Source organism: Panulirus ornatus, chromosome 1, assembly GCF_036320965.1.
Source record: "Panulirus ornatus isolate Po-2019 chromosome 1, ASM3632096v1, whole genome shotgun sequence".
NCBI lineage: Eukaryota > Metazoa > Arthropoda > Malacostraca > Decapoda > Palinuridae > Panulirus > Panulirus ornatus.
In genome coordinates, this window is record NC_092224.1 from 87,453,877 (window position 1) to 87,467,275 (window position 13,399).

A 13,399-nucleotide genomic window follows, 5' to 3' on the forward strand; every position below is an offset into this window, starting at 1 on the left:
TGTATTTGAACAAAGATATTTAGGGACAAAGGCTTTTTGTAAACTGAGTTATGCACTTGTGTAATAAGCAGGAATTTACATTGTTGGATGCTGGAAGTGGAGTGAATGATATTTTTTCTGAAGTTTTTATTTTTTAGATTTGAAGGTAATTAGTTTGTTACTCTATAATTATTACTTTAGCTTAAATCCTCACTGTAGTTCATAGTATTTGATGTCAGAATTTTATGCAGTTTTATTAATTTTCCTTAGAATTAATTAAACCATATAGCTCTTAAGATTTACTTTTTAGACAAAAAATGTTCCCTCAGTAAATTTTGCTGAAGTTAAGTTATCATAAGTTTTATACAAATCAAAGTGTACTTTGCACCGTTGCTTGACTCAAGCCATCCCAAAAGTTTATTTGCAACTGTGAATCATCCATGGTAGATGTGCTATGGAGAAAAACAGTAGGGCATTACTATTAAAGTGATGGCACTTAAGAATATTGTTTGTTTTGTAGATAGGTTAGCATTGACTCTAATGCTTTGCTTTAGTGGTACCATAAGTGTAGCATTGTTGCTTTGTTGAAAATTTTAGCTCCATTTCCTTCATGAAGGAAGCATATATGAAATGAATAATAGTTTGTGGTGGCTTGAGCTTGTGAAGTGCAATTTGGCAGTTCAAATGACCCAGAAAGTATACTGTGAACTTATTGTATTAATTTTAGACATCCATTGATTTTTCACATTCTCAAGTTTTGTGAATAAATTCCAGTTTCAGTTGATATAGTATTTAAATAATGTATTGCCCTGAAATGTGAATTTCATTATCAGTATCTGCAGTTCCTTTGATTATGCTTATTGCCATTGTTTTTAGTGATTTAAGTACATCTTGTGTAGCTATTTAAGGTTTTTAAGAATGATGTGTGGTTATGACAGAGTTGTTTGTTTTCCTTTATAGAGCTCTAGACAAGGAAGTGAAGGTAGTGTTTGAGGACCATGCGTGCTGTGTGTATGTGGCAGGAATGCCCGTCTTCAATAAATGTCAATTCATGCTTTTATACAGCCTTGATTAAATCATCTTATAACTGGAATACATGACAAAGTTCCTTTAGGTGTAACCTGTGATTACATAGTATTCTTCCTCTGTTGTTACACAGAAACGACGCAAGAAGTCCGAAATGTTTAGCAGAAAAAAAATTCACGCCTCTCGATACTGGCGGTGGAAGATGGCACAGCGGGAACTTGAGCGGCAGCGGCTTGAACGGGAACAGCGAGAGCATCATGAACTGGGGGGGCGGGAGCAGCACACAGCAGACACAGCAGGGGGGGGCAGCCGTGGGGAATGATGACCCAGTACCCATCTCAACTTTGCCGGGATATCATCTTTTATCTCAAAGAGAAAGGAAGGTGCGAATGCAGACCTTATTGACTTTTGGATGCTGACTAGTCCTTAGAATTTCTTTTCTACATTGGAACAATATATCTTGTTTTTTTTTTGTTTTTTACAATGAATATAGGCTAAAAAGATGAATTTTTATGTGATATCTTATTAACTTCTGATTTTAACTTAGAACTTTCTCATCTAGAAGTTTTTCTACAATGTTTTTTTTTCACTTCTCTACCCTTTGATTATGAAACATAATATTTAGAAAACTGGCTTATAGGCAGGGCATACTGTGTATCAGCCTTCCTAGTTTGATTAAGACACATGTATGGAGTAGATGTTGGTTTTACACATGTGGGATTTTTTCTTGATTTTTCTGAACTGATACTGACTAGTCTTATATTGGTTGTGATTATAATTTTGCCACCACATCTGTAGAAGGGGGAATATAAGATACTCAAGAAGGAGTTTGTTAATTTCAGGAATGTTCTTGGCTCTGGGAAGCCATTTCATAGTCCTATTACCAGATATCACTGATAGTTAGGAAATTTAAGGGATGAATTATTCAATTCAGCATTAAGTATCAAGTGGAATAATGTCATGGTGCCTTTGTTGGTTCAGGGGGAGAATTAGATTTGACGGGCATTGACCCTAACTTTTCTGTCTCGGGAATTCAGGAATTACTTGTGGGAAGATTATTAGATAGTGGCATTGATTACTTAGGAGAAAAATTCAACTGTTATGGGCTATTAAATTTTGATGTCTTTGTAATACATTTGATTGTCGTTGGGTAGAATTTGTAAGCTTGAAGGAAAAGTCAAAGAACATAGATCTCAAGTGCAGTAAAGCAATCTTATCTTCTGGATTATTTGTATGTTTTAAGTGTGAAATTGGTAGCAATCTTGGGTAGGCAGTGGTGTTAGGACTTTGTTTGGTTTGGAGATTTTAGACCCAGAGAACTTGGAGAATTTTATATATTGGATATCGTGAGTGCTTGACATTTAGACTGTGTGTGTATCTGTATGCATTTACAAGTCTGCTTCTATTAATATAACATTGTTGGACCTACTATTCCTTCTAACATACTTGTTTTTGCTCTTGGAGATAACATTCTCTACTAACATTGTTGGAACTACTATTCCTTCTAACATACCTGTTTTTGCTCTCTGAGATAACCTTCTCTACTAGCACACATTCTTCATCTCTCCCAGAACCTTTGTACCCTCCCCCACCCTGTGACTCACTTCTGCTTCCATGGATCCATTTGCTGCTAAGTCCGCTCCCAGATATCTAAAACACTTCACTTCCTCCAAATTTCCTCCATTGAAATCTACATCCCAATTAACTTGTCCCTCTGCCCTACTGAACCTAATAACCTTGGTCTTATTCACATTTACTCTCAACTTTCTCCTTTCACACACTTTTCCAGATTCAGTCACCACCTTCTGCAGCTTCTCACTCTAATCAGCCTCGAGAGCTGTATCATCAGCGAACAACAATTGACTCACTTCTCAGGCCCTCTCATCCACAACAGACTGCATACTCGCCCCTTTCTCCAAAGCTCTTGCATTTACCTCCCTAACCACCCCATCCATAAACAAATTAATGAACCCTGGGGACATCACACACCCCTGCCACAAACTGACATTCACTGGAAACCAATCACTCTCCTCTCTTCCTACTCACACATCCCTTACATCCATGGTAAAACTTTTCACTGCTCTAGCAACTTACCTTCCAGAAAGCATCTCTGTCAACCCTATCATATGCCTTCTCCAGATCCATAAATGCTACTTACAAATCCATTTGTTTTTCTAAGTATTTCTCACATACATTCTTCAAAGTAAGCACCTGATCCACACATCCTCTACCACTTCTGAAACCATGCTGCTCTTCCCCAATCTTGTGCCTGCCAATCCTCGAGCACTTCACCATGGTCCATACATACACTGAAAATCCTTACCAACCAATCAACAACACAGTCACCCCCCTTATATGATAAATCCCACTGCGCTACCAACCAAACTCTCCGTCTTGCTGGATTTCATCTACTGCAAAGCTTTCACTACCTCTTCTCTCTTAACCAAACCATTCTCCATGACTGTCTCACTTCGCAATGCCCATACATGCACGTATACATATACACATCAACATATACACATATACATGCTAAAAAAGAGCTTGAGAACTGCTGGTTTAGAGACATGAGGATTTGGGTGAAAACATCTTTCCGGATTGTGATCAATGTGTATCCATGAGGATACATAAAATATGAATTTATTTTGGGATGCCATAGACAGTTTTTGATATCACCTGTTTTTTTAGCTACTTTTCCATCACAAATTCCTTATTGTGAAAATATTAAGTAGTAATAGGCATTGTGTTAACATTTACCGTTCATTGATGTGTATTTCAGTGTATCATCCTGATGCAGTTATTCCCAGTGTAAGCTGTAGTATAACTTTTTGTTAGTGTCCTTGCATTCTGTTACAAGAATAAGTCATAAGTTACAAGAATAAGCCAATGAGTGACTTCCATTTCTAAATTGATGGGATGGATTACATTTGTACATTTCATTATCATGTGCTGCTAGCACTTTTTATGATATAAACCTTATTGTTGTTGGATAAAACTTACTGTGTGAGGGATTGTGATACATCTCAGGTAATCAAGTTCTGCTCTTAATGATAGATTTTGTTGAAGAAAGATAAAAGGTCTTCATTACAGTAAAGACATATAAAAGAATATGATAAGTATGTGAATTTAGAAATTATGAAGGTTTTGGAGGGGAATAAGTATTGAGAGAGTTATTAGACAAGGAAAATAGATGAACCTTAGACATAGTGAGGAAATTGGGTAAAAGTAAGAGTTTTAAAGACCATACTGCCAGACACAAGTTTGATGACTAGCACTCAAGAAAAGACATTAGGACTGAAGTTTTGAAATATCACCCTGTTGGTTGAATTCCTTAGGGGTTAATGCATATCCAACAGACAATTGACAGTACAGTATAAGTTTAGGATTATATCAGGACCTCCAGTTCATTGATTTAGATTACCCCAGAGGATGCACTCTTTTATGCACTTGGTCCTTTCTGTAGGCATCAGAATGGAGTTAGTGATAAAAGACTGATGAATTGCTTAAGGGAATATTTCATTTGCCATATGGGTTAATGGATAATTGAATGATGTAACTCCTCTTTTGCTCATGGTAATATAAGTTGCTTATGTTGCCCATCTATCAGGAATAGAGTGTGGATTTAGGGTACTTGAAGATTATTATTATTGAAGTTTTTCTAGAGTGGTCTTTATGGCCTAAAGCCTGCAGTGTGATACCAAATGTCAAAGCAGAATTTTTTGACAAAAGGTTGTTATAGTCCACAGATTTGTTGGTTGCTGGGTGATGAAGGCTTAAGATGGGCTTATGCCATCTATTTGTGGGCTTTGACTATAGAACAATGCCGTACATTATGTTTTCTTTGGTACCTGCTGGTGTTTATATGTTATTGGTAACAGAATATTATTGTTGTGAAAAACTTTTTCTTATGAATATTAGTTGAACCGATTTAAAGGTTATAAGTGCTAGCTCCCTTAGTCTACACCTTTTAAGTTCAGAATAAATTCCGTTGTTATTAGAACCCATCTTTATTTAGGTTTTACTTTCATGAATTGTTTCCTCTAAACCTTTTCAAAATTGCTTTATTTTCATTGAAATTATCTGGATTTTCTCTCTGCCATGTGCTTGGTTTTATTTCCAACAGTGAGTTGCATTGTTGTCTTTACTTTTCTTCTTAATGTTGATTGCATGAGGTTATGCTTTAGATCGCATATGTAGATACATTAAGATTAAATGTTCTCATTGATTTTACTTCACTGAAAATTGAGGGAATTATGATAAGATTTAGCATGTTCCTGAGATTGAACAAGAGTAATGCTATATTTGTGTTGCAGCTGTGTGCTTCCTCAAACATCAAACCATCACAGTACATTGCTTACAAGGCAGTTTTACTAAAGGTGAGTTAACAAAGAAAAGACAAGTGCTAATATTTCATTTGTTTGTGATCTATCTATTAGAATGCCTGGTTTTGTTTTGAAGTATACAAATTTGATTCATGGAATTCAGTCTACTTCTTCCCTATTGAGTCTTTGTGTATTATCAGGGGTAGTTTTACCAGTAATAGAATAAACCGTGTTGCTGTGTGTGTTTTATATTCTTAATCCACATAACTAGTTATATTTTATTATTATTGTAGCATATCATTGGACTGTACTATTTTCACCTATTTCACAGGATGAAGGTGACAAACAGCAAGCTGGTGTGGGCCCTGCTACCCGTAGGGGGGTTTGTTGTCCACAGGGCCTTGATTCTCATTCACAGCGCATGATCACCACTTTCATGACCCAAGCGGGATGGATTTCTTCATTTACATGACCATCAGTAAATTTTGGGACCTAGGCATCTAACTAAGTCTCCATTTCTTAATCAACTGTTGTCAGTGAAGAAACAGGCCAATCCTTTGTGATAATGATATTGGGTGAATGATGGTCCTAAAATAAGGAGAGTTCTTTACTCCATGAATAACTGTTTTCAAAGTTAAGTGGACCAAAAATTGTTTGAAAGAAATGTTACTGATAAGAAAAGCATTTCCAGATTCTATCATTGAAAATGATATATTGAAGGCTTCAGAATCAACTCCAGTAATGGATTATGACATCGGTATCCTTGTTACAGTTGCTGTATTTGATGAAAACTTATTTAGACCCTGTAGTACCTCATTTATTTTTCATGAGCACAGGTTATTAATGGCCTAATCTGTAAAATCATCTTATATTACTGTAGCAGGTCATATGCTGGTATTGCTTCATAATATACAGTACACTTGGGGCTTTGAAAGAATATGCTGTAAAAAAATCTTGCTAAACTTTTTTGAAAATGGCAAGGACAGCCTTTATTCCTTATGATAATCATAAATATTGGTAAAACTTAGTTGCAATATTTGCACGTTGCTTGTACTGGTGATGGTCGTATGCTACTGTTAAAAGAATAACTCATTAACCTCCACTTTGCTGCAAGAACTCTTTTTCTCATTAGATACTTGCACTCCTCCAGTACCAAGAAATTTAAAGATTGTACCTTTATTGGGTTAATGATATATTGTATATAATTGTGAATTATCCTCTTTTTATTATTTTGTACAAAAGACAGTTTTGTATATAGTTACAGCTGGCCCTCTGCAGCTGTGTGCTAAGATGTTTTCTAGTCATAATACAGATGCAGACATTATTAGCTACATGGTGAGTACTTTTGGCAGTGATGGGCTTCAGTACTTTTGTTTTGTAAGATATTTATTTTATTGCTGGAGGCAAAGCTTATCAAATATATTTTGTTAAGCAATGATGCATCCTGCTTTCAGTGTTGACTGATGTTTTTGGAACCATTACATATTTTCATCACTTTTAAAAAAGGAATCTTGGAAAATTTATACCAAGGAGTATTGTTTAGTTTAGAAATAAGGATATTAATTTTTATACAAATATGTACCTGGATATTTATCATTTTTTAAAAGACTTGTAGTACACTGCTTTGTTTAGTTACCCTTGAAAACATGCAATCCATGCACAGCTTGTCAAAAATGAATATGGATATCTAAATGACAAGGATGTGTTATCTGTTAAAATTGGCAGCTGTGTTCATGACTCGCATGGAGAAGCTCAAAAACTTAAGTGAATTATTTTGATTTTGTGCACGCAGTTCAAAAGTCAGTGAATGGTTCCATGCATCTGTGTGCATAGAGAATTAATTGGTTTCTTCAAGTAGATCAGTAAGGCAGATAAATGAAAGCAGTTTTACATGCAATTTGCAGTAAAGGGTAATTGACATTTTATGTTACATCCACATTTGTGTAAGGAAAGATAGGGGCCTCACTTTTTGTACAGGACCCTGTCAGTAATATCAAATGAAAACTTACTATGTGAAGAATTAACATACATTCTTGAAACTACCTCAGCAGATTTGGGTCAGGTGCTGTCTAGGAGAAATTTACACTTGGGAGCACCATGGCCCACTTCTTAATAAGCTAAAAATTCTTGTTAAGTCCTGCTAAATACAATTACAAAAATTTCAGCAGTTATATTGTATGTGAATGTTATACTGACTGTTTCAGTGTGTTTGCTTGAGTTTATTTGGCAACAAAGGACAGACTTTTATGACTTATAGTGTGTGCCAAGATGTTAGAATGACAACTACATCTTTCTACTGTCCTCATACCAAGACTTGTAATATGATAACTTGAAAAGGATGCTGACAAATCCAGTGATGAAGAGTGATGATCATAAGAATTGTTTACAAATGCAACAAAGATACAAACAAAAGGTGAGAACAAAGGAGGTAACGGGAGTGGGGGAGGAATGGGATGTATTTAGGGAAGCAGTGATGGCTTGCGCAAAAGATGCTTGTGGCATGAGAAGCGTGGCAGGTGGATTGATTAAAAAGGGTAGTGAGTGGTGGGATGAAGAAGTAGAATTATTAGTGAAAGAGAAGAGAGAGGCATTTGGACGATTTTTGCAGGGAAAAAATGCAAATGAGTGGGAGATATATAAAAGAAAGAGGCAGGAGGTCAAGAGAAAGGTGCAAGAGGTGAAAGAGAGGGCAAATAAGAGTTGGGGTGAGAGAGTATCATTAAATTCTAGGGAGAATAAAAAGATTTTTTGGAAGGAGGTAAATAAAGTGCGTAAGACAAAGGAGCAAATGGGAACTTCAGTGAAGGAGACTAATTGGGAGGTGATAACAAGTAGTGGTGATGTGAGAAGGAGATGGAGTGAGTAGTTTGAAGGTTTGTTGAATGTGTTTGATGATAGAGTGGCAGATATAGGGTGTTTTGGTCGAGGTGTTGTGCAAAGTGAGAGGGTTAGGGAAAATGATTTGGTGAACAGAGAAGAGGTAGCGAAAGCTTTGCGGAAGATGAAAGCCGGCAAGGCAGCAGGTTTGGATGGTATTGCAGTGGAATTTATTAAAAAAGGGGGTGACTGTATTGTTGACTGGTTGGTAAGGTTATTTAATGTATGTATGACTCATGGTGAGGTGCCTGAGGATTGGCGGAATGCGTGCATAGTGCCATTGTACAAAGGCAAAGGGGATAAGAGTGAGTGCTCAAATTACAGAGGTATAAGTTTGTTGAGTATTCCTGGTAAATTATATGGGAGGGTATTGATTGAAAGGGTGAAGGCATGTACAGAGCATCATATTGGGGAAGAGCAGTGTGGTTTCAGAAGTGGTAGAGGATGTGTGGATCAGGTGTTTGCTTTGAAGAATGTATGTGAGAAATACTTAGAAAAGCAAATGGATTTGTATGTAGCATTTATGGATCTGGAGAAGGCATATGATAGAGTTGATAGAGATGCTCTGTGGAAGGTATTAAGAATATATGGTGTGGGAGGAAAGTTGTTAGAAGCAGTGAAAAGTTTTTATCGAGGATGTAAGGCATGTGTACGTGTAGGAAGAGAGGAAAGTGATTGGTTCTCAGTGAATGTAGGTTTGCGGCAGGGGTGTGTGATGTCTCCATGGTTGTTTAATTTGTTTATGGATGGGGTTGTTAGGGAGGTAAATGCAAGAGTCTTGGAAAGAGGGGCAAGTATGAAGTCTGTTGGGGATGAGAGAGCTTGGGAAGTGAGTCAGTTGTTGTTCGCTGATGATACAGCGCTGGTGGCTGATTCATGTGAGAAACTGCAGAAGCTGGTGACTGAGTTTGGTAAAGTGTGTGGAAGAAGAAAGTTAAGAGTAAATGTGAATAAGAGCAAGGTTATTAGGTACAGTAGGGTTGAGGGTCAAGTCAATTGGGAGGTGAGTTTGAATGGAGAAAAACTGGAGGAAGTGAAGTGTTTTAGATATCTGGGAGTGGATCTGGCATCGGATGGAACCATGGAAGCGGAAGTGGATCATAGGGTGGGGGAGGGGGGCGAAAATTCTGGGGGCCTTGAAGAATGTGTGGAAGTCGAGAACATTATCTCAGAAAGCAAAAATGGGTATGTTTGAAGGAATAGTGGTTCCAACAATGTTGTATGGTTGCGAGGCGTGGGCTATGGATAGAGTTGTGCGCAGGAGGATGGATGTGCTGGAAATGAGATGTTTGAGGACAATGTGTGGTGTGAGGTGGTTTGATCGAGTGAGTAACGTAAGGGTAAGAGAGATGTGTGGAAATAAAAAGAGCGTGGTTGAGAGAGCAGAAGAGGGTGTTTTGAAGTGGTTTGGGCACATGGAGAGGATGAGTGAGGAAAGATTGACCAAGAGGATATATGTGTCGGAGGTGGAGGGAGCAAGGAGAAGAGGGAGACCAAATTGGAGGTGGAAAGATGGAGTGAAAAAGATTTTGTGTGATCTTGGCCTGAACATGCAGGAGGGTGAAAGGAGGGCAAGGAATAGAGTGAATTGGAGCGATGTTGTATACCGGGGTTGACGTGCTGTCAGTGGATTGAATCAAGGCATGTGAAGCGTCTGGGGTAAACCATGGAAAGCTGTGTAGGTATGTATATTTGCGTGTGTGGATGTATGTATATACATGTGTATGGGGGGGGGGGGGGGGGGTTGGGCCATTTCTTTTGTCTGTTTCCTTGCGCTACCTCGCAAACGCGGGAGACAGCGACAAAGTATAAAAAAAGAAACAAAAAAAAATATATATATATATATATATATATATATATATATATATATATATATATATATATATATATATAGTAAAAGCTTTGCGGAAGATGAAAGCCGGCAAGGCAGCAGGTTTGGATGGTATTGCAGTGGAATTTATTAAAAAAGGGGGTGACTGTATTGTTGACTGGTTGGTAAGGTTATTTAATGTATGTATGACTCATGGTGAGGTGCCTGAGGATTGGCGGAATGCGTGCATAGTGCCATTGTACAAAGGCAAAGGGGATAAGAGTGAGTGCTCAAATTACAGAGGTATAAGTTTGTTGAGTATTCCTGGTAAATTATATGGGAGGGTATTGATTGAAAGGGTGAAGGCATGTACAGAGCATCATATTGGGGAAGAGCAGTGTGGTTTCAGAAGTGGTAGAGGATGTGTGGATCAGGTGTTTGCTTTGAAGAATGTATGTGAGAAATACTTAGAAAAGCAAATGGATTTGTATGTAGCATTTATGGATCTGGAGAAGGCATATGATAGAGTTGATAGAGATGCTCTGTGGAAGGTATTAAGAATATATGGTGTGGGAGGAAAGTTGTTAGAAGCAGTGAAAAGTTTTTATCGAGGATGTAAGGCATGTGTACGTGTAGGAAGAGAGGAAAGTGATTGGTTCTCAGTGAATGTAGGTTTGCGGCAGGGGTGTGTGATGTCTCCATGGTTGTTTAATTTGTTTATGGATGGGGTTGTTAGGGAGGTAAATGCAAGAGTCTTGGAAAGAGGGGCAAGTATGAAGTCTGTTGGGGATGAGAGAGCTTGGGAAGTGAGTCAGTTGTTGTTCGCTGATGATACAGCGCTGGTGGCTGATTCATGTGAGAAACTGCAGAAGCTGGTGACGGAGTTTGGTAAAGTGTGTGGAAGAAGAAAGTTAAGAGTAAATGTGAATAAGAGCAAGGTTATTAGGTACAGTAGGGTTGAGGGTCAAGTCAATTGGGAGGTGAGTTTGAATGGAGAAAAACTGGAGGAAGTGAAGTGTTTTAGATATCTGGGAGTGGATCTGTCAGCGGATGGAACCATGGAAGCGGAAGTGGATCATAGGGTGGGGGAGGGGGCGAAAATTTTGGGAGCCTTGAAAAATGTGTGGAAGTCGAGAACATTATCCCGGAAAGCAAAAATGGGTATGTTTGAAGGAATAGTAGTTCCAACAATGTTGTATGGTTGCGAGGCGTGGGCTATGGATAGAGTTGTGCGCAGGAGGATGGATGTGCTGGAAATGAGATGTTTGAGGACAATGTGTGGTGTGAGGTGGTTTGATCGAGTAAGTAACGTAAGGGTAAGAGAGATGTGTGGAAATAAAAAGAGCGTGGTTGAGAGAGCAGAAGAGGGTGTTTTAAAATGGTTTGGGCACATGGAGAGAATGAGTGAGGAAAGATTGACCAAGAGGATATATGTGTCGGAGGTGGAGGGAACGAGGAGAAGAGGGAGACCAAATTGGAGGTGGAAAGATGGAGTGAAAAAGATTTTGTGTGATCGGGGCCTGAACATGCAGGAGGGTGAAAGGAGGGCAAGGAATAGAGTGAATTGGAGCGATGTGGTATACAGGGGTTGACGTGCTGTCAGTGGATTGAATCAAGGCATGTGAAGCGTCCGGGGTAAACCATGGAAAGCTGTGTAGGTATGTATATTTGCGTGTGTGGACGTGTGTATGTACATGTGTATGGGGGGGGGTTGGGCCATTTCTTTCGTCTGTTTCCTTGCGCTACCTCGCAAACGCGGGAGACAGCGACAAAGTATAAAAAAAAAAAAAAAAAAAAAAAAAAAAAAAATATATATATATATATATATATATATATATATATATATATATATATATATTATCCCTGGGGACAGGGGAGAAAGAATACTTCCCACGTATTCCCTGCGTGTCGTAGAAGGCGACTAAAAGGGGAGGGAGCAGGTGGCTGGAAATCCTCCCCTCTCGCTTTTTTTTTTAATTTTCCAAAAGAAGGAACAGAGAAGGGGGCCAGGTGAGGATATTCCCTCTAAGGCCCAGTCCTCTGTTCTTAATGCTACCTCGCTAATGCGGAAAATGGCGAATAGTATGAAAGATATATATATATATATATATATATATATATATATATATATATATATATATATATATATATATATATATACACCCTAACCTGAGCCAGGTACCCATTTTACCGTCCAATTCCCTTGGAGTCGATGAATGGTTAGGTTGACTATAAACCGAATGTTACATCCAGGATTTGAACCTATGTGCCAGACCCAGTACACCACATAGAAATAGATTCAATAGAATCATTTGGATATTGACATTATATGAATGAATATGTTCCTATCAAGTAGAGAATTAACTTTGTAAAGTGAATAATAAGCATTCACCTGAATATGAAAGTTTATATCACTTTCACACATTGTACAAAGGTTGAGTTTCAGTGGAGCAGTTTTGAGGGTCTGCATGTACCTGATCCACCCCATGAAATTGGGTTTATAGTTATTGGTTTTATCCCTGAGGATAGGGGAAAAAAAATACTTCCCACGCATTCCTCACATGTCGTAGAAGGTGACTAAAGGGGATGGGAGCGGGGGGCTAGAAACCCTCCCCTCCTTGTATTTTGACTTTCTAAAAGGGGAAACAGAAGAAGGAGCCAAGCGGGGAGTGCTCATCCTCCTTGAAGGCTCAGATTGGGGTGTCTAAATGTGTGTGGATGTAACCAAGATGAGAAAAAAGGAGAGATAGGTAGTATGTTTGAGGAAAGGAACCTTGATGTTTTGGCTCTGAGTGAAATAAAGCTCAAGGGTAAAGGGGAAGAGTGGTTTGGGAATGTCTTGGGAGTAAAGTCAGGGGTTAGTGAGAGGACAAGAGCAAGGGAAGGAGTAGCACTACTCCTGAAACAGGAGTGGTGGGAGTATGTGATAGAGTGTAAGAAGGTAAACTCTAGATTGATATGGGTAAAACTGAAAGTTGATGGAGAGAGATGGGTGATTATTGGTGCATATGCACCTGGGCATGAGAAAAAAGATCATGAGAGGCAAATGTTTTGGGAGCAGCTGAATGCGTGTGTTAGTGGTTTTGATGCACGAGACTGGGTTATAGTGATGAGTGATCTGAATGCAAAGGTGAGTATGTGGCAGTTGAGGGAATAATTGGTGTACATGGGGTGTTCAGTGTTGTAAATGGAAATGGTGAAGAGCTTGTAGATTTGTGTGCTGAAAAAGGACTGGTGATTGGGAATACCTGGTTTAAAAGAGAGATATACATAAGTATACGTATGTAAGTAGGAGAGATGGCCAGAGAGCGTTATTGGATTACGTGTTAATTGATAGGCGTGCGAAAGAGGACTTTTGGATGTTAATGTGCTGAGAGGTGCAACTGGA

General features: G+C 38.5%; 1 protein-coding gene across 1 annotated transcript; it reads left to right on the top strand.

The window, feature by feature from the left end:
* Window positions 1-942: 942 nt before the first annotated feature.
* Window positions 943-6,943, top strand: LOC139750713 (transcriptional adapter 2-beta-like). Its single transcript, XM_071665390.1, has 4 exons — window positions 943-961; window positions 1,139-1,388; window positions 5,316-5,378; window positions 5,656-6,943. Exons 2-4 carry the CDS (start codon window positions 1,263-1,265, stop codon window positions 5,794-5,796), a joined length of 330 nt encoding a protein of 109 aa, XP_071521491.1. The 5' UTR covers window positions 943-961; window positions 1,139-1,262; the 3' UTR covers window positions 5,797-6,943.
* The last annotated feature ends 6,456 nt before the right edge of the window (window positions 6,944-13,399 follow it).

Coding starts and splice junctions, on each gene's coding strand:
- LOC139750713 (XM_071665390.1), top strand. CDS start 1,263: ATGAACTGGGGGGGCGGGAGCAGCACACAGCAGACACAGCAGGGGGGG. Junction 1,389..5,315: donor TATCTCAAAGAGAAAGGAAG/GTGCGAATGCAG, acceptor TTTGTGTTGCAG/CTGTGTGCTTCCTCAAACAT. Junction 5,379..5,655: donor ACAAGGCAGTTTTACTAAAG/GTGAGTTAACAA, acceptor CCTATTTCACAG/GATGAAGGTGACAAACAGCA.